The sequence below is a fragment of the Musca autumnalis genome, unplaced genomic scaffold (genome assembly GCF_047663935.1).
Source record: "Musca autumnalis isolate F117 unplaced genomic scaffold, ASM4766393v1 scaffold_1, whole genome shotgun sequence".
NCBI lineage: Eukaryota > Metazoa > Arthropoda > Insecta > Diptera > Muscidae > Musca > Musca autumnalis.
Window position 1 is genome coordinate 121,394,180 of NW_027411644.1, and position 21,172 is coordinate 121,415,351.

Sequence of the window (21,172 nt, forward strand, 5' to 3'; positions counted from 1 at the left end):
CTTATAAGTTTGGGTGCGAGGTCAAACAACTTCCAAAAGTCGATGCCACAATACATGAAATTCTCTAGACCAGGTATCACATAAACATCCATGGTCTTCGTCTTATTATCGAACGTGAGGTCAACAGTAACTTTTCCTTCGCAAGAAACTCGATGTCCACTAGCCGTACCTACACTGCACTTATAAACAGGAGTAATTTTTAAATTCAATCTATCAATCAACGAAAAACAATTTTTGCCGAGGCAGGTTACAGTGGCTCCACTGTCGAATAATGCCAAAACAGATACTCCATTTACTAAAACTTCCCGAAAAGGACGAGGATCATTTGATTTAAAATCAGAAAAGGTAGTGGATGAAACGGAAAGACGATGTAATCGTCTACGCTTATAGCGCTCACGAGTTTTCAAAATGCGGTTCGAAACAAAAACAGGCTTAACAGATACTTCTGAATTGAAAATGCGTTCACGAGTCTTCAGATAATTTGCCATACGAATATGAAATGGCAAGGTCAAATCGGGTTTAGTTCTGGCAGAGTTATGAGAAAGTCTGGGTGAAATAGAATTGTCGAAAACAATCGGATCTGTAGAAGTGGCAACATCATTGGAAACTAGTCAGTCCACAGTTTGAGTAGAAACTGATTCGGCCTTGGAAGAAGCAAAAGTGCGACTGTTTTGTTTACAGTTATTACATTGAGGAGCTGTAACACCAGGTGAACCACAGCGGAAACAAAAAAGAGAACGTTGCGAACTAGTACATTGCTTAAAAGTGTGACCTCTGTCACTACAGTTCCAACAACGCATCGGTTCACTTTTAGAAACACCGGGTGCCTTTGGCCGAAGCCTCAACTCTTCAACTTCCTGTACTAAATCATCAAAATCGTTATCATTTATCTCGTTCACCATACGAGTGGGTGGACTTGTCCTAAATCTCGATGAAGATTCCCTTTCAAGAAACTCTTCAGCTTTCCTGACTTCATTTCTAAATTGTTCCACGGAGTAAAAAGTTCCACTAAATGTCAAATGAGCGAGACGGGGTTTCAATCCAGCTTTGAGGATGTCAATAACCTCGAAATCCTTCAAAGGTTCCCTCAACTGAGTGCGCAGGTTATTAATTGCATCGATATATTGTGTAGCAGACTCATCTCTTCCCTGCTTCCTATCCATAATCTGTCGCATCACATCTAAGTTGGATTGAAAACGTTGAAATTCATGAACTATACTGATCTTTAAACTTTCCCAGTTCATGTTTGGATACTGTCGGATCTTTCCCCAATACCATTGGCAAGGACGGCCTTCTAACAAGTGGTGAAATTCGTCTACTAATTCTTGTTCGGAACAACCATAACATCGCCGAAGTCGTTCAACGCGAAATATAAAATCTTCAACATTCGGTGTCTTTGGGGTAGCATCAAACTTAATGCCCCACTTGCTGAGGTATGGATGTCTGGGTCTACAAAAATCTTCCCTATAACGATTTGGAACTTCATTGCTACGACCACCCGAACCTGCATGTCTTGTATCAGTTTGTAGTGGTGGCAAATCATGAGGCCAATCAATGCTTTGATAAGGTGGTTCTTGTCTGTTAATAGGATTAGCGGGAGGAACGGAAGGTTGAGAAAAAGCAGCTTGAACTGCAGCAGCAACCGCTTTCTGCATTTCCTTTTTCATGGTTTCAACCATTGATGCTTGGGTGGCCTCTAAAGCGGACTGAACAACGTCAAGAACCCCTGTGCTACTAAGTCTATCAACCTGATCGTCATCATTGCCTCGAATTGTCAAAGGACTAAACGAAGGCCTAGTAATGGTACTTGGTTGCTCATTTACTTGCGCCAGAGTAGGTGGACTTGCCAATTCATTTGGCGAATCGTTGCCATCAGCGCTAGCAGGGATACCAGATTCAGTACCTTGTTCTGTTCCAGCAGCTTCTCCTACTGCTTGGCTTGTCGACCTGGTAATAATGCCGTAAGTTTTTGGCTTGGCCCCTGTAGCAGGCTGCATGATGTCCAAATCAAAACGAAATCTCCAAAAAAAATAAACTTTCCAAAAATGTTATTGTACTGACCAGTCCGAATAAAAATCTCAATAAAAGTTCAAGAAATCAAAATTCAATAGTATTTCTTCTCCAATGATCAACAGGTTATCCAAAAGGTAGGTATGATGCCGTAAATTCAACAAAATTCCAAAAATATATTTATTGCCGAGATAGTAAAAGTCCAATATTGAAATCCTCATAGGCAACAAAACACAACCAGAATACTGAAGGGTTACAACAGGTCAGGTATTTTGAAAAGAATCAAATCACAAAAATCAATAAATCTTGCAAAGTTTCTCAAAACCAGAACAAATGCTCAGAAATTCTGTAGAACAGAATAAATCGAGGTAATAAATTATTTTCTCTAGGCTGTGGTAGATCAGTATAAATGTTTGTAAGTCCGGGTAAAATTAGCTCGAATAATATTCGAATAAAGTCTTGGCTGGTAAAAGGGGAAAAAAAAAAATAGAACTTCGATAGGCTCTTCAGTTCTCTTCGCCTACCCCTATTGTTCTATGGGGTAAACTGTTCAAAACGTAGGAGTGATTGTTGCCGGTTAGAATTTCCTCAAAGAGTTTCTCGAGGTCTCTTCAGTGTATCTTTAGTTAAGCATAGAACGGCTTTCTAAAGATACACTGGGAAATCGACAACCAGACAGCAATCAGCCCTACGGAAAATGCTCCAACTCAAGGTTGAGCGCTGCCGTCCGAAGGCTCTCCAGACTAACCGCCCCTACAACCTTAAGGTACTTCAGCTGACCTCGAGTCGAACTGAAGACCAGTCTTCGGGTACAGCTAGTCCAGTTCTGTGTACACCCTGTGTGTACGTGAAAAACAAACAAAAATATATTACTACTTAAAGCTTATATATTTTAAAAGTAAGAACTAGCAATCGGTAGTTTGAGCCTATCAAACCCCTCCTGCCGTCTTTTAATCAAAAAGAGAAAAACAAATGTCTTGAGGGCGACGACCCTATGCCTCACGCAATCGGAAAAAGAATGTTAATTACCACGGTAGGAAATTCCAGCAAAGTGAATAGTAAATTACTATCACTTCTGAAAACTCTGACAAAAACTAATGCACCACAGATCCCAATTGAAATCTCGAAAGGCTTCACCAGGTTCCACGACGATGCTTCACATTTAATTCTCAAACCAGACAGGAAATAAAATCGTGCAAAAGTTTGTCTATTGTAGGTGCCAGATACAAAAAAGCGGAAAAGTCATAAAGGTGCCAACAATCAAAAAAAATTCAACGTCAAGATTTCTTTCCAATCATTTGCAGGAAAATTCCAAATAATTGTAGGTGAAAAGGTTTAGGAAGTAGTAAGTAGAAGCTTTCAACTAACGTTGGTTTATTCAGCATCCCCCAGAATCAAAATTATTCTTCAAAGAAACTTTGAATCCAAAATTTTGAAACCGGAATTCAATAGTTATTAAATTGACAAAATGAGTGCAATTTTGTCAAAATATTTGCTTAAACAAAATTCCAAAATCAAAAATGTATGAATATGCTTAAGGTTATAGGTAAAGGTTTGGTTCGCCAGGATAATAAAAAAACAACAACAATCGGTCAAACTACGATAGCTCCAACAACAAAAAAAAACTCGAAAGAAGTTCTGTTTGGTGTGGTATAACAAAGAAACATTTTCAATACAGCAAATTACACCTTGGTTATAATAACCAAGCGTGAATGACTATATATTGTGAATGTTTAAATTCATGAACTTTGATTAATATATTTTGTTACAATATTAAAGCCTGCTATATATGCAGCACTTTAAGACAACAAAACGAATCTCAATAAGATGTAATTCAAGAGAAATAAAATTCTATCAATTTTTCTCTATGAAGCTATTGACTGTTTACATAGACAAAACTTTGTCAAGACTCATAACCCAAAATTGAACCAAAAACAAAATTCACAAAAAAAAAGTACCAGCATTGCGCTGGCTTTACGTTGGGCGCCATTTTGTAATGTTGTACGAACGAGTGTGGTTTGTTAAAAATCACCAGATGGCAATGGCAATCGCAAAAAAAAACATAAATTTATACCGGTTGGCTCAGTCGGCCGCACTCGTATACACTTACAAAAAAAAAAGTTATGTTATACCACTCAGTAAAATTATTTTGGTTGTCGTTGAAGCGCTAAGTAGTCGTTGTTATTGTAGTGGATACCCCAAGGTGTTGTTGGGTATCCCTTATGCCCACCCATGGGTTCCATAAGAACCCCCATATGGACCTCCAATAACTGAAGACCCCCAAAATTCATCTGGCTTACTCAACCTTTACCTTACCTTAATTGACCTTTTTCTTAAAACATCATAATGTCCAATATAATTCGAGTTTCATTCCATTATTTTATTCATCGTCATAGATGACAAAAAAAAACTCATTATAATTTACTTAGGATAACCTTAGGTTTAGTTATGACTAATATTAAAATTCATAAAGTTCAACAGATATCGTAATTGTATATAGAATTCAATTTAAAGTGCATACAATCATCAACAGATGACTCAATGTCACTCCCATACAGGGTACCACTGTGCACCAAATGTAATTTAGACTCACTAATTTCCTAGCCTAATGAGCTCACTGGGTGGAATCGAAATAAATGTATATGTTGGTTTCCTTTTAATCATGGATTAAAAGTATAGGTTGATGGGACTGACATTTTACATAAATCTCATAATATCAAGATAATTGCAAAATTTAATTCATTTCATTTGTATAGAATCATTTGATTTGAATGCTAAATTTAATAATAAAAGTTTTTGTATATGTTGACTTTATTGTCAACCGAAAACATATATAAAGTTCAATAGGTTAATTGCAGAATAATATTAAAATTTCTTACAGCACCCCGTGCTAATATCTACATACCAACTGCAGGGTAAATTTTAATTTAATAATAATGCTGATGAACTGGCAAATCACTTTATATTTTGGTTTACAATTGGCAATTAACTATATTATTATGCACATTCATACATATACGTATCCTTGTGCCAAAGGAAATATTGGTCTTTTCAACCGCCGGTTAAAACTTGGTACTTTTGTATACTATTGTTCTGTCTCAAAACTGAATTTAATCGTTTTCATCCCGAACAAAGTTAGCTTAAACGAAAATCAAATCCAGCTATGTTTTCTTCCCCAATTGAGGAGAATTCTTGCTGCCTGATTTGATCAAAATCCGTGGGGATCTCACTCTTTGAACATGAACTAAGCGAAGTATTCCAATCGCTTAACAATTTTCAACTCATTTCAATATAAAATATTGAGGCTTTGATATAAAATTAAACAAAAATTCAATGAGAAAAAAAAATCACCACGAGATTTGATAACTGTAAGTTGACCGTTATATTGTTGCAATTCTTGTTCGGGTGAGGACCGTTATATTCTAGAACACACGTATATATATGCACATACATTCACACAAACATTGACTATACAAGATCTAAATAGATTATGTCTTAGACACCAATAAATCAAGTAAAATTCAATTAAATATTCTGAGGTGTATCGGCTGACCGTCGATACGAATTAGGAAAAGCAAGAGTACATCACATACTTCCCCGCCTGTGGCGGAGAAGTTTGGATTCTTGATCAAAATGTAGCTGGTAATGAGTACAGTCGCACCACAGGACAACACTAATAGATTAGTTTTCACACTTAACACTGGTACTTATCTTGAAAGTGGGCTGTTCTTAATAATTTATTTCAGCAGTTAAGCCTGGATAGCCATGGTTGACCAGGATATTGCTGTGAAAGTACAGTTGATGCCGGCTATGATGGTGACCATTGAGCGACCGCTATTCTTCAGCTTCTTGAGGTTTCCAAAGAATAGGTTTGCAGAAAAATCACAAAAACAGGTGTTTCGCCAAATTGCTCCAATGGCGGTAATTAGTTGTTGGCTGTGGTCATGAGACCGGCTGGGAGTTGCCTCGGAATTTCCAAAAATAAATTTGCAGAAGCAAGAAACTGACAACTAATTCCGTTCAGTGTATCCGGTATGTTGCTTAAATTCCAATAAATTTATTTCAATTGGGTTTCATACAAGGAAATGTTAGCTGGGCGGGAATTGTGGCTTGCCTCGTGTTGGTGGACCACCAAGTCGATACCATGCGGTTTGCACAATTCGTATAATTGCTACAAAGCAGAAGAAATTATTAAGTTTCTTTCTCTTTAGGACTCGTTGGTAGTGTTCGTAACACTCACCCCTTTTCAGTATAAAGACTCGCAATGATTTGTCACAATTTATTGATAAATTTTCCTTTATTTGGAATTTTGCAAAATTTAACTTTTCTGCGAACACGAAACTACAATTTAATTTCTTATTTTCACCGCCACAGGAGAGAAATAATTTTCAGCTTACTGCTGGACTTCTGCTTCTTGCGAAAAATTTTGTTAAATGAACAACTCCGCGCGAATGACTTGTCATTCAATACGCAATGTTGCCACATTGCACAAATATGCAGGGAACTGGGGAAGATAAATGCGTACTACCCGTTGCACACAATGCAAAGCGTTCGTACGCCGTCGCCCCAACTATGACAAAAGTTATGCTAGGTTAACATAACATTGGATTCCTCCAATAAATGATAAAACAACAACTCCTTCTCCGTATCAATTTAATATGCTTTTTATCACAATTTTACATTTAACTTTTTTTCCCCGTATACACTTACAAAAAAAAAAGTTATGTTATACCACTCAGTAAAATTATTTTGGTTGTCGTTGAAGCGCTAAGTAGTCGTTGTTATTGTAGTGGATACCCCAAGGTGTTGTTGGGTATCCCTTATGCCCACCCATGGGTTCCATAAGAACCCCCATATGGACCTCCAATAACTGAAGACCCCCAAAATTCATCTGGCTTACTCAACCTTTACCTTACCTTAATTGACCTTTTTCTTAAAACATCATAATGTCCAATATAATTCGAGTTTCATTCCATTATTTTATTCATCGTCATAGATGACAAAAAAAAACTCATTATAATTTACTTAGGATAACCTTAGGTTTAGTTATGACTAATATTAAAATTCATAAAGTTCAACAGATATCGTAATTGTATATAGAATTCAATTTAAAGTGCATACAATCATCAACAGATGACTCAATGTCACTCCCATACAGGGTACCACTGTGCACCAAATGTAATTTAGACTCACTAATTTCCTAGCCTAATGAGCTCACTGGGTGGAATCGAAATAAATGTATATGTTGGTTTCCTTTTAATCATGGATTAAAAGTATAGGTTGATGGGACTGACATTTTACATAAATCTCATAATATCAAGATAATTGCAAAATTTAATTCATTTCATTTGTATAGAATCATTTGATTTGAATGCTAAATTTAATAATAAAAGTTTTTGTATATGTTGACTTTATTGTCAACCGAAAACATATATAAAGTTCAATAGGTTAATTGCAGAATAATATTAAAATTTCTTACAGCACCCCGTGCTAATATCTACATACCAACTGCAGGGTAAATTTTAATTTAATAATAATGCTGATGAACTGGCAAATCACTTTATATTTTGGTTTACAATTGGCAATTAACTATATTATTATGCACATTCATACATATACGTATCCTTGTGCCAAAGGAAATATTGGTCTTTTCAACCGCCGGTTAAAACTTGGTACTTTTGTATACTATTGTTCTGTCTCAAAACTGAATTTAATCGTTTTCATCCCGAACAAAGTTAGCTTAAACGAAAATCAAATCCAGCTATGTTTTCTTCCCCAATTGAGGAGAATTCTTGCTGCCTGATTTGATCAAAATCCGTGGGGATCTCACTCTTTGAACATGAACTAAGCGAAGTATTCCAATCGCTTAACAATTTTCAACTCATTTCAATATAAAATATTGAGGCTTTGATATAAAATTAAACAAAAATTCAATGAGAAAAAAAAATCACCACGAGATTTGATAACTGTAAGTTGACCGTTATATTGTTGCAATTCTTGTTCGGGTGAGGACCGTTATATTCTAGAACACACGTATATATATGCACATACATTCACACAAACATTGACTATACAAGATCTAAATAGATTATGTCTTAGACACCAATAAATCAAGTAAAATTCAATTAAATATTCTGAGGTGTATCGGCTGACCGTCGATACGAATTAGGAAAAGCAAGAGTACATCACATACTTCCCCGCCTGTGGCGGAGAAGTTTGGATTCTTGATCAAAATGTAGCTGGTAATGAGTACAGTCGCACCACAGGACAACACTAATAGATTAGTTTTCACACTTAACACTGGTACTTATCTTGAAAGTGGGCTGTTCTTAATAATTTATTTCAGCAGTTAAGCCTGGATAGCCATGGTTGACCAGGATATTGCTGTGAAAGTACAGTTGATGCCGGCTATGATGGTGACCATTGAGCGACCGCTATTCTTCAGCTTCTTGAGGTTTCCAAAGAATAGGTTTGCAGAAAAATCACAAAAACAGGTGTTTCGCCAAATTGCTCCAATGGCGGTAATTAGTTGTTGGCTGTGGTCATGAGACCGGCTGGGAGTTGCCTCGGAATTTCCAAAAATAAATTTGCAGAAGCAAGAAACTGACAACTAATTCCGTTCAGTGTATCCGGTATGTTGCTTAAATTCCAATAAATTTATTTCAATTGGGTTTCATACAAGGAAATGTTAGCTGGGCGGGAATTGTGGCTTGCCTCGTGTTGGTGGACCACCAAGTCGATACCATGCGGTTTGCACAATTCGTATAATTGCTACAAAGCAGAAGAAATTATTAAGTTTCTTTCTCTTTAGGACTCGTTGGTAGTGTTCGTAACACTCACCCCTTTTCAGTATAAAGACTCGCAATGATTTGTCACAATTTATTGATAAATTTTCCTTTATTTGGAATTTTGCAAAATTTAACTTTTCTGCGAACACGAAACTACAATTTAATTTCTTATTTTCACCGCCACAGGAGAGAAATAATTTTCAGCTTACTGCTGGACTTCTGCTTCTTGCGAAAAATTTTGTTAAATGAACAACTCCGCGCGAATGACTTGTCATTCAATACGCAATGTTGCCACATTGCACAAATATGCAGGGAACTGGGGAAGATAAATGCGTACTACCCGTTGCACACAATGCAAAGCGTTCGTACGCCGTCGCCCCAACTATGACAAAAGTTATGCTAGGTTAACATAACATTGGATTCCTCCAATAAATGATAAAACAACAACTCCTTCTCCGTATCAATTTAATATGCTTTTTATCACAATTTTACATTTAACTTTTTTTCCCTTCCGATTGTTTTTGTTTTATTTTTTTCTTTTCCGACTTCTTGTTTGTTTTACAATTTAACTTTTTATTTTGTCCTTTCCGATTGTTTTTGTTTTTTTTCTTTTCCGACTTCTTGTTTGTTTTCCTTTTGTGTGTATTCATCATTGAATCTTTTTCCTACGTAGTTATCCCTGGCAATTTGCTAGATTTGCAAGTTTCTACACAACCAAATTCGTGTAGTAGAAAATTGCAGAAGAGAGCTCAATTCAGCGCCATATTTGTTCAAAGAGAACTGAAAGTTTTGCTACTTTTTTGTGTACAGGATCGCATTTCTAGCACAAACTTGTAAAAATAGTACTAAATAGTAATAGTAATTTGCAGATTCTGGAACACAACTAATGAAATAACAACTTAAGTTGCGAACATTTTTGCGGTAATTCACGAGACGGACATTTTTAATGTAGTTGAGTTGGAATCCATACCGAAAGCTGATGTTGAAAAGAAAATCGAATGCGCTTGGATGAAGTCGAGAACGGAGGAAGTAAGCTCAAATGTGATTGAATTTAATGGAAACTTTTTTAATTTGTGTTTGTATAATAAAGTTCTTTGTGTTCTTGTTTTACACAAATAATAAATGAGTTTTATTTTTTCTGGGATATTTCGCAATAGCTTCCATTTTATTGCATCTTTAGACTGTCTAAAAATGCAATCCGAAGAGTGCCTTTAAATTCAATCCAAAACACTACATCAAAAGCTGTGATTTGGATCGAAAATGGAGTGCATCCTAGCTGCGCGCTCTCTTGTAAAATTCATAAGTGAATTCATAGGAAAAGATGTACTCCAACAGCAAATGTACCGTACACTTGTAGTGATTCAACTGCATCCGCGGATGCAAACTTTTTGCTGGGTAGAGGTAGGCCAGTTATGAAAATTGCTGAAAAATACAATCCTGCAGCCATGGCTTATGCGGCGTTTACACAAGCCATCAATGTCGAATGTCTGCAATTTCATCCCTGCCTTACCCCTTGGTAAACATCGCCAATTTTTTTCCAATTTTTTTTAATAAATTAAAGTTGTTTTAATAAAATATTGTTACGGAATTAGATTTAACTAATGTCCGTGTAGACGTTGTTTTATTCCCCAGTACGATTTGTACCAAATAAAACAGGGTTCGTTTTAGATTACGTTTCTACAATGCTTTATTTACTTTATTACACTTATTCAGAGCCGACTTTAATTACTAAGCACACAGCAAGTCTCTAGTTAGCACGCAGCTATTCTTTTACCGATCTGTTCAATTCAACGCTTAAAACACAACTCACTCGTCATTGCCAGTTCCCCTGTATTTATACCCCAAAGTCTCCTTGGTCTAGAATTATCCAGAAAGTCTGGCAACACCTCGAATCTGTGCAACGAACACACAGACGCACATTCGCACTAAGCGAACAACCATACTCACATACATACATGGGAGGAATACAGGCGGACGACAAGCACAGTAATGACGTAATTACAACAACAAACAAATGCAAGAAATACAAGAAGTAGGAACTAAACGATAATTACATGATTATGGCAAAACAAAACAAAAGCACATTAATGAAAGGTAAAGTAACATCTAGAATAATGAAGATAATTCTACATGATAGTTGTTGTTGCTTAAATAAAGTAACTGCGTAATAAAACTTTACGTTACAATTCAAATTTTTAAATTAACGGAAATTAAACTAAATTAACCTAAACCTATCAGTTACATTCGTAACATTGCCTCCCGCTTAAGCCTGTTCGTCCCGAATAGGCACAGTTCCCTCTCTGTGGTATGGGCATTGGTAACACTGCCTCCCGCTTAAGCCTGTTCCTCTGGACTAGACACAGTTCTTTTTCCGTAGTGGTAGCAACTGATTTAGATGTACCCTCTACGCCATTAGCTTTGGACTTTCGCTCTTTTCTCTCCAGGTATCGTGACGTTATATCTTCCTTCTCGGTCACCCTCCTAAGTGCCACCTGGTCGTCATCGGACTTGTCCTTCTTTGTTGTACGGCCGCTTTTCGATGGACCTTTTCTCGACGTACATCTTCGCTTTCTCGTCCTCGTTGCTGGATTTTTCCGCTTTCCTACGGGCCAATTGTCGGCGGCTTCCACCTTCAGCGTACGGACATCGACAGCGATCTCGCCGGATTCTGCCTTTGGGCGATGTTTGCTTTTCTCGTTGTAGCCCACACTTATCGGTATTTCCACATTGGACCATGTCATCACACGTTGCTTTATGTCCAGGTTGATATCGAATGCAATCATGAAGTCTACACCAAGTATAACTTCGTCCACAATATCGGCCACTATAAAATCGAAATTTACCGATTTCCTACCCATACTCAGCCTTTGGTAGGCCTTTCCATGCACCGTTGTAGTCTCGCCTGTGGCCGTCCTCAATTTGACTCCATTTAACGGCAATACCTTCCCTTTTACCAAATCCGGTCTAATAATGGACTTTGTTGCACCCGTGTCCAATGTCAAGGTGCGCAATACACCATTGATGAAGCCTTTAACCGTTAAGTTGTGATTCTTCTGCTGGATTATGGCTATAGAAATTGTGGGACCATCGTTTTCATCATCTACCGGCGGCGCCTCGTGATTAGCAGAACTTGCTGTATCTGATTCACCTGATGTCTCTCTTTGCAGATTCTTGGCCACCGGTCGGTCGTCGCTTTTTGAAGGCGGTGAGGTGGATATGGGCCTTGCTTGCCGCAATCTGCATTCTCGGGCCATGTGTCCAGTTTTCCGACAGTTATAACAAGTCTTTTTCGTTCTAGCAGCCCCTCGTTTCACATGCATTAGTGCATCTTTCAGCGGGTCGACAACGGTCTGGGAATTGTAGTCCTCAACGTCCAGCCTCCTCACGTTGTAAGCTTTAGGTTTCACCAGCATCCTCGTGGTTTCTTGGGCCAGGGCAAATGACACGGTTTCTGCAAATGTTCCTATCGGTGCCGCATACGTCGCAAATTTTACCTCTGGATCACGAATACCACTAGCAAATGTCTCAATCTTTATGCGGTCCACCAATGGATGTGTCTCTCCTGGATATGCCAGCTGCGCCAATCGCTCTATATCAGCCGCAAAGTCTTGTAAGGTCTCATTTGGCTTCTGGACTCTTCCCCTCAGTTCCATTCGGTAGATCTCTTGCTTGTGTGCACCACCGTACTTACGTTCAAGAGCAGCCATTATATCTCCATAGTTGTTCCTAGAAGCGGCGGGAATACTCTGTAATACGTCAGCAGCATCACCCTTCAATGCCATAAGTAGTGATACCGCCTTTTCGTTGTCGTTCCAAGAATCTCTAGCAGCCAATGTCTCGAACTGTAACTTGAACACATTGAAAGAGGTAGAGCCGTCGAACACTGGAGGCTTAATTTTTAACGCGTTATGGATAGCTCTCACTGGACCGCCTTTAATTTCCAGTTCCGACATTTTCTTTTCTATGCCTTGAGCCAGAAATTTCTCGTCAACAGACAAAATCTTTTTATCCAACTCTTTAATTTGTACCTCCACGTTTTCTACTCTCTTTTCAATCACCATCGTGATGTTCTCGAGTTTCTCGTTAATTGTTCTAGAATTTACCTCTAGTTTTTCTTCCATGCCCTTAGAGATTTTTCTAGAGTTCTCTTCTAATTTTTCCTCTAATTTTCTGGAATTTTCTTCCATCATTCTACAATTTTCTGCCTTCATTTCCATCATAAGTCTGGAATTTTCTTCCATTTTAGCATCTAATTTGTCCATCATCATAGCCAGCATTGATTTCAAATCGTCTCCCCTGGCAGCTACCGACGAAACTTCCTCAACGCTGGATTCGTCCTTTGCCGATAACTCGACTTCCTCCTTACCGTCGAACTCATATTCATCGATGTTCATTCCACGGCGCTCGAACTCTTCCAACAAGCGTTTTTGTAGTTCGGCCTTGTTGCTTCTTCCACTCGCAGATCCTTAAACTTCATTGTAGGATGATCGTAATCTCACTGCTGACACCAATTGTTACGGAATTAGATTTAACTAATGTCCGCGTAGACGTTGTTTTATTCCCCAGTACGATTTGTACCAAATAAAACAGGGTTCGTTTTAGATTACGTTTCTACAATGCTTTATTTACTTTATTACACTTATTCAGAGCCGACTTTAATTACTAAGCACACAGCAAGTCTCTAGTTAGCACGCAGCTATTCTTTTACCGATCTGTTCAATTCAACGCTTAAAACACAACTCACTCGTCATTGCCAGTTCCCCTGTATTTATACCCCAAAGTCTCCTTGGTCTAGAATTATCCAGAAAGTCTGGCAACACCTCGAATCTGTGCAACGAACACACATTCGCACTAATGGGTACTTTACACGATATGTATTTTACATATGGGTTGTCACTTTTTATATACAAAATGTATACGCAAAGTGACAACCCATATGTAAAATACATATCGTGTAAAGTACCCATAAGTGAACAACCATACTCACATACATACATGGGAGGAATACAGGCGGACGACAAGCACAGTTATGACGTAATTACAACAACAAACAAATGCAAGAAATACAAAAAGTAGGAACTAAACGATAATTACATGATTATGGCAAAACAAAACAAAAGCACATTAATGAAAGGTAAAGTAACATCTAGAATAATGAAGATAATTCTACATGATAGTTGTTGTTGCTTAAATAAAGTAGCTGCGTAATAAAACTTTACGTTACAATTCAAATTTTTAAATTAACGGAAATTAAACTAAATTAACCTAAACCTATCAGTTACATTCGTAACAATATTAAAACAACGACTATGTGATTAACCCTGACTATTTTGAAAAACAAAAAAGAAAAATATTTCCTTTATAATTTTTTTCATTTGACAGTTTTCTCTTTTATAAAAGTTTTCATTTCTCGTTTTCATAGAAACAGAATGGAGCTTTTTGCAAATAAATGACACATTTTTGCCAAAACACTTGTTTACATGCCAGTAGGAACAAGGTTTAACCCTGCGTTTACAAATGACAGGACAGTTGACTTCATGTATTGATTGTCAAAATCCCACAACTTGCCTGTGTGACGTAGGCGTCCAGACAACTGCGAAAACAGTTGTAAAATTATGAATGAAAATCACCGATTTCTTTTTGTTTTCCGTTCACATATTTTGTTTTGTACATATTCTTTTGTTTTCAGCGCATTTGAATTATCATCTCACTTCTTTTTCCCAAAAATGTTAAATATTTGTCAACCCGGCTGTCTGTGAAAAACTGATGGACAGCTGAGAGACAAACGACAAATGTATACATGTGTTAGTAAATCAGAGTTGTATTTGAAGACAAACTGTCTGGTGTAAACGCCTAGTAAATCAGCTATGCCGTTTTTGCCAAAACACTTGTTTTACATGCCAGTAGGAACAAGGTTTAAATCAGCTATGACATGTTAATCGATTTAATTCATAACGTTGTGTTATCGATTAGTTTAAACCCGATTATTCGTTCCACAGAAAGTCAGAAAGTGGACAACAACAATTTTACATTTTTTTTTTGGAATCGTGACTTTTTTGCACATTCCCGTTTTAATATTGACACCCCAATCTATGACGTTACTCCTGCTCATAGAAGTTACCGCAAAATAAAAAAGTATTGTGTATGTTCGTCTTAACTAGCCAAAGAGAAAAATATGCGTGAATTCATAAAAAATCAATTATATAATTAATAATCATGTTTTCAATATTCAGAACTACACAGAAGTAGAGAAGTAGAAGTGCTATTGTAAAGTGTGTGGTGGTTGGAAGTGAATTTGGTTGGTGTGAGAAAAAAAGGAAAAAGGCTCAACTATCAACAGCTGACAATATTGTGGCGAGAAGCAAAACAATAATGTTAAAAAGATAGCAGAGCCGTTTTGTAATTTTGCATTGATAAATATTCTGTATTCGAGTAATAAATAAAACAAAAGTCGAAGATGGTTGTGGAGCCAAATCATATAACACAGTCTTCAAGGCAAACAACGCAGCATGAAACTGTAAACATTCCACCTGGACGCAGTAAATTTATTGAGCGCTTCTTTGGTTCATTTGACTGGAGAGAGTTTGCTTGCGGTTGCGGTGCTGCTTTCGTCAACATCGGCATGACATATCCCATATACAAAATGATTTTTCGACAAATCTTGCATGATGTGCCCATTACATCAGCATTTAGCCAGCTGCGACATGAAGGACTAATGTTTTTATATCGTGGTATGCTTCCACCTCTAGCTCAAAAAACAATTTCGTTGTCGGTAATGTTTGGAATCTTTGATGGTACAAGGCGTTACCTGGTTGACGACTTTCACATGAATGCGTATAAAGCAAAAATAATTGCCGGTATTGCTGCAGGAACTGTTGAAACGATTTTATTACCATTCGAACGTGTCCAAACGTTGCTGGCCCATTCAAAATACCATGAACATTTCGCAAATACACAGTTTGCTTTCCGGTAGGTGGTTTTGCGTTTGCACATACGGTATGCATAGACGAAAATTGTTTTAATACGTATAATTACAGGTATGTGTTGACAAATCACGGCTTCAAAGAACTGTATAGGGGAATAGTACCCGTGCTGTGGAGAAATGGCCCATCCAATGCCTTGTTCTTTATTTTACGGGAAGAGGCTAGCGAACGCCTACCTCAAAGAGTAAGTGGAAATAAAAACGGAAACAAGTTGAGTTTGCGCACTAGGCAAACAACATTTTCTTTAAAAATGTATTTTTTGTTAATTAGCGGCCTTCGGCAGTGCTTTTAAGATTTTCTCCTATGGACAAAAGTTAAACAGGGATAGGCCGATCTTATTTATATATATACATATCAGCATTCTAAGACCTACATGTGGACAAAATTTGAAATTTGTTTTAGTAGAGATGATCAGGAATGTCACAGAAACCAATTCTGATCGAAAGTGGAATTGATTCCGTATTTAGCTTCTTCAAAAACCGAAAAACGATTTTTTTTCGGAATGAAATCACATTTTTGTTTTCTCAAGTAGAATTGTATTTTTTGGAAACATGTCACTTTAAAACACACCAAAACACATTAAAATAATAAAAATGTTGTTTTATTAACAAAATCATATTTAATTTCAAATATGTAGGGGTCGATTATGTATAGCAACCCAACTCCAGTTGCGTTGCCGACGACAACATTGAATGAATTTGACAAACATTTCTGTCGTTTCACTTATTTTAATTGTACGATTTACTCTTCTGGCAACGCAACTACATTTGAGTTGCTATCCATAATCAATCCCTTAATAATTTTACTTAAAAAATTCGCACCTTTCCATTATTTCTCAATCAACGAAACTTATTATTAACAATATATTGTCACATATATTTTTCATTGTAGATTTGTAATAACAATCTGGCATTAAGAATGATAAATTAAAGAAAAGATAAAAGAAAACAAAAGAAGAAAGAACGCCATCAATGTATTTTTCAATGTAATGTTGATTTTTTGTGCCTTAATTACGGAAACAATAGAAACATTGAAAATCCAATAAAAGTAACTTTCTTTTTGCACAAACAATCTTTTTTAAACACAATATTTTCACAGTTCCCACTTCTACAGTGTTTTCTAATCATATGTTTTTGTTTCGTTTCTTTTGATTCCTCTAGTGGTGCGATATTTATACTAAATAATAAGATTTTCGAAATTCACCAACAGCCCTATTCTGAACGCATGGGAGTTGGGAATTTTTTCCCATTCCCACATTTTCGTATTCTGAACAAAATTTTGTGGGAGTTTTTTTTCCATTTCCCATCTCCCCTCATTCTGAATGAAGTTCGAATTGGGAATTTGTTCCCATGGGAAAAAAGTATACATTCTCTATCTTGAATTGTGGGAGAATTTTGTGTCTTTTTGTGGGAAAAATCTCCCCAGCAAACAGTGTGGGAGTTTGAAAAAAAAATTCAAGAAATTTCATATTTTTATGAAATTTCATATTTTAAGACATCTACACGACAAAATTATTGCAAATATTTATAATCGCCATGTGTTTGCTTAATAAAAGCATACAAAATGTACTGTAAAATATGTCATTAGTAGACTTCGGATTTTGCATATTCTTATATGATACAAAAACCTGCAAGAATCTAACATGTTTTACACCGATAAAAAATTGTCCTTTATGTTATCGAACAAAACAAAAAAAGTAGTAAAAATTAGTAGATTTTTGCAGTTCTGGAACAGACCATATGTATTGAAATACGAGAAAAAGAGTCATGGTTGATTCTATTAACGCAGAACAACAAGTAAAAACAAATCAATTTCAAAAGAATTTTTGGCAATAATTATTAAAATATATTGGAAAATAACCATAATATATACAATCTTTACAACTTTTATTTATTTTCGTAATATAACTTTCGGGTTTTTTAAATCAGACGACCAACGTTCTATTGAAAACGTGTTAGTCTCCTCAACGACACGACAAAGATAACAGGCGTACATACATATGTATATGCCAAATTATTGCAATGCTATTCCATTTTCCGAAATGCCTTTTCTTGAATAGGATCGTAGAAGCTTGAAATTTTGCAAGGGCATGTGTTTTAGTTTTAGATTCAATCACAAACGTATTTTATTATTATTATTATTAGTTTTTTTTTTGAGATACGTCTTCGGATATTTATGGTGACGATATGTAATAAACAAGCAAAAATATGTAATAATCGAGAAAAATACCCGAACTTATCTTTTTGAATTTTTTAAAAATATGCAAAATACGAGTTCTAGCGGTCATTAGGAATAAGTAAAACTAGCGATATACTCGTTAAACCCCTAACTAAAATTACTCGGTATCAACATACAATTTTTAAATTCGTTACAAACTTAAAAAGTTCCTATTTCTTTTTACATAAAAATTATGTTTGCCTACTAATTAAAAAATGCTTACACCAATTCGCACAATCTGAAGAAAATGTGCTTATTAGAACAACATCACACATCGTTGACTCCATTCACTTAAAAAATCCATAAATCAATGCACGGTTGTTGAATTAAGTAAGTTGTGCTTTTGCTAATCTAATTCAAAAACCGCGAATTCAATGCAAATAGGCATTTTGTATTACAAAACAAAATTACAGCCCCCTAAAAGTATGCTATCATAATTTGGTGTAACTAATTTCGAATTTCGAAAATTCAATTCCCATGATTTGATGTTCCCACGTCGTTGAGAATATGGAAAACGTGGGAATGGGAAATTTCGCTCCCATGGGAAACAGTTCCCATGGGAATGTTCAGAATAGGGCTGCAAATCGATCGAAATCTGAAGAAGCTAAAACAAAAACGATCGAAATGAAATTACGGAATTGAAAACATTCTGAACGGAATCTGTGACGTGCCTGGTTATTTCGACGTGTACCCGTTTAACTGAAAATATTGGCGGTGATTGATAGCATAAAAATTGAACAATTCGAACTACTTCTCTTTTGTTGAAAAAATTGCGAGATCTAAATGTCTGAAAGCGATGGGCACAGCTACAGATAAATCACTTTTGTTGACATATAGTAGTTACTCTGAAGACACGAAGAGTGACATAACGGTGTTTTGACAAAAGAGTAGGCCAAATAATGGGGCGGAGTTGATGATTGTGTATAGATTTTTAAAAATTTTGAGTTTGTACCCTTTTGTTGAACAGGTGCGATATCGTCGGTGTCATGCTTAAGTGTTCCATACGCCATTTTTGACATTTTGAGATAAAGGTATCGTACAAGGTTTTGAACCATGCTCTTTCAGATTGTTTGGTCGGTTTTTCTCTATCTCTTATAGTTTCTGAGATATTCAGATGCCAGTATGTTCCATATCCGCGTTGTGACTCAAAAAATCTTGTCGTTTTGTTCCATATCCATAAAGCCTGGCGTATGGAACAAAACAACTTTGAATTTTTTAGTTCCATATCCATGTCGTTTGGCGTATGGAACAAAAAGGGACAAAAACGAATTGTTCCGCACCAAAAATGATGGCGTTTGGAACAAAAAATTGCCCATTTTTGCCAAGTTACGAATAATGTGGCGTATGGAACAAATTGTTTTAATGGGCTTGGTTTAAAAACTGAAGAATAATAGTTTCTAAATCCAAATATTTTTGAATATTGTGTTGTTATATGAAAACGAAAATGTATCAATCGTTTAAACAAAAAATTCCTAGTTTAAAGACACAATTTTGATGTAAGTCCACAAAAAATATACGCAAAAACGTCCATTTGACTTGAAGCTAGTGTGGACACCGACTACAAAAATGGTATTATAAGAAAAACGCGTTTAAATGTTTTATGTTACCTTAGAAATGCAAAATATCAATCCGTTTTGTCCGATCGAAATTTTTACCACAAAAAGTAGTGAAAAGTGGAGGCCATCCCTTAAATAAATGTCAAGGAAACCTGAGCTCTTAAAGTATTGGATTATTGCACCATTTTTATCCTGTATGGCCTTAAACATTAACTTGAGTTTTTCTCGAATCATCAATGGAACACTTAAGCATGACACAGACGATATGTATTAACCTAATAGTGCATTGATCTCCGCTTTTAGGGAACATTGTTCTGTATACTTTACTAAATACATCATCTCCAAAGGATTTGCACAATATCATGTGTGTTCAAAAATTGTTGTTTAAAAAATTTGTATTTCTTATATATCACATAATATATTCTTGCCTTATTATTTCAGTCAACGATATCTACAAAAGCTGCACAAGAATTTGTTTCCGGTGCCATTATAGGAGCCAGTATAAGTACAATATTTTATCCTTTGAATGTCATCAAAGTTGCAATGCAAAGTGATATGGGCCATGCCGCAGAAAGTATGACACAATCATTTCTAAAAATTTACCGAGAACGAGGCAATAGCATAGCACATTTTTACCGGGGATGTGGCTTTAATACGGCAAGGTCATTTGTAAGCTGGGGTATTATGAATGTGGCCTATGAAAATATGAAAAAGGTTATAACCCCTAACGTGTATGAAGAAATTCGAACTGAAAACTAAAGAGAGATAACATTCATAGATACACCCAACGATTTACCAATGGCGCCAAAGGTATACACATAACTACATCTCGAAGATTTAAAAATGAAATCTATGTCGTAGTCACTGTTTAAACGTTTATAGTTACTATGTTTATTTAGCTAATTTGTAAAATATGATTAATATAAGAAATCGACAATACGACAACTGACTGACCGACGTCTCATACAGATAAGCTGACCTTTTTGTTTTTATAGTACAAACTTATGTATGGACGTTCATTTTCCTTAAGGTCTATGCAAGAAAAAATATTACTTTGTAAGATACCCTATATAGGTTATGTAAAATAAAATGTTGACTTTAACATTACTACTATATAAACACAATTCTATAATAATAATAAAATGGCTATGTATGTTTACTCCAATCTGACGTCACTAGTTAATTATTCGTGATCATGTATTATTTAATCGTGTTAAATATACGCAGTTTATTTAATAACAATACTGTAGTGTCGTAAAGCTTGTTTTATTTGTAACTTATGTTGCAATAAGAACATGTAATCTTTATGAAATCACAGTGATGCGCATTTAACAATTCATTATAGTTTTATGGTATAAACAATTTGTTGTGATTTGTTTAAGTTCTAAACTTTAATTGCATAGCTAAATACAGCCTACTGTTATTTTATATTTATTGATAAATAAATTATTGAAATTAATATATTTTATGTTTATAAAGCAATAATAATAATAAAAGTGTTTTATTTAAATGATATTGATTTATTTAAATGAAAGTATTAATCTAGTTCGGTATACGCAGATTTTTTTTAACAGAATAACCTAGTTGCCTTTGACTAAAACTTTATAAATGTCGTCGC

At 35.9% G+C, this 21,172-nt stretch overlaps 1 protein-coding gene and 2 long non-coding RNA genes across 3 annotated transcripts; 1 reads left to right on the top strand and 2 right to left on the bottom strand.

Moving 5' to 3' along the window:
* Positions 1-4,369: 4,369 nt before the first annotated feature.
* On the bottom strand, positions 4,370-6,463 carry LOC141390799 (uncharacterized). The gene is made up of 2 exons (XR_012409474.1): positions 6,251-6,463; positions 4,370-6,181 (listed from the first exon to the last, which is right to left on the bottom strand). It is a non-coding gene; the product is annotated as an uncharacterized lncRNA (long non-coding RNA).
* A 506-nt stretch (positions 6,464-6,969) lies between these two features.
* Positions 6,970-9,201, bottom strand: LOC141406341 (uncharacterized). The gene is made up of 2 exons (XR_012413365.1): positions 8,851-9,201; positions 6,970-8,781 (listed from the first exon to the last, which is right to left on the bottom strand). It is a non-coding gene; the product is annotated as an uncharacterized lncRNA (long non-coding RNA).
* A 5,568-nt stretch (positions 9,202-14,769) lies between these two features.
* LOC141406327 (mitochondrial nicotinamide adenine dinucleotide transporter SLC25A51-like) lies at positions 14,770-21,050 on the top strand. The gene is made up of 4 exons (XM_073991647.1): positions 14,770-14,940; positions 15,032-15,767; positions 15,836-15,965; positions 19,996-21,050. Exons 2-4 carry the CDS (start codon positions 15,256-15,258, stop codon positions 20,311-20,313), a joined length of 960 nt encoding a protein of 319 aa, XP_073847748.1. The 5' UTR covers positions 14,770-14,940; positions 15,032-15,255; the 3' UTR covers positions 20,314-21,050.
* Positions 21,051-21,172: the final 122 nt, after the last annotated feature.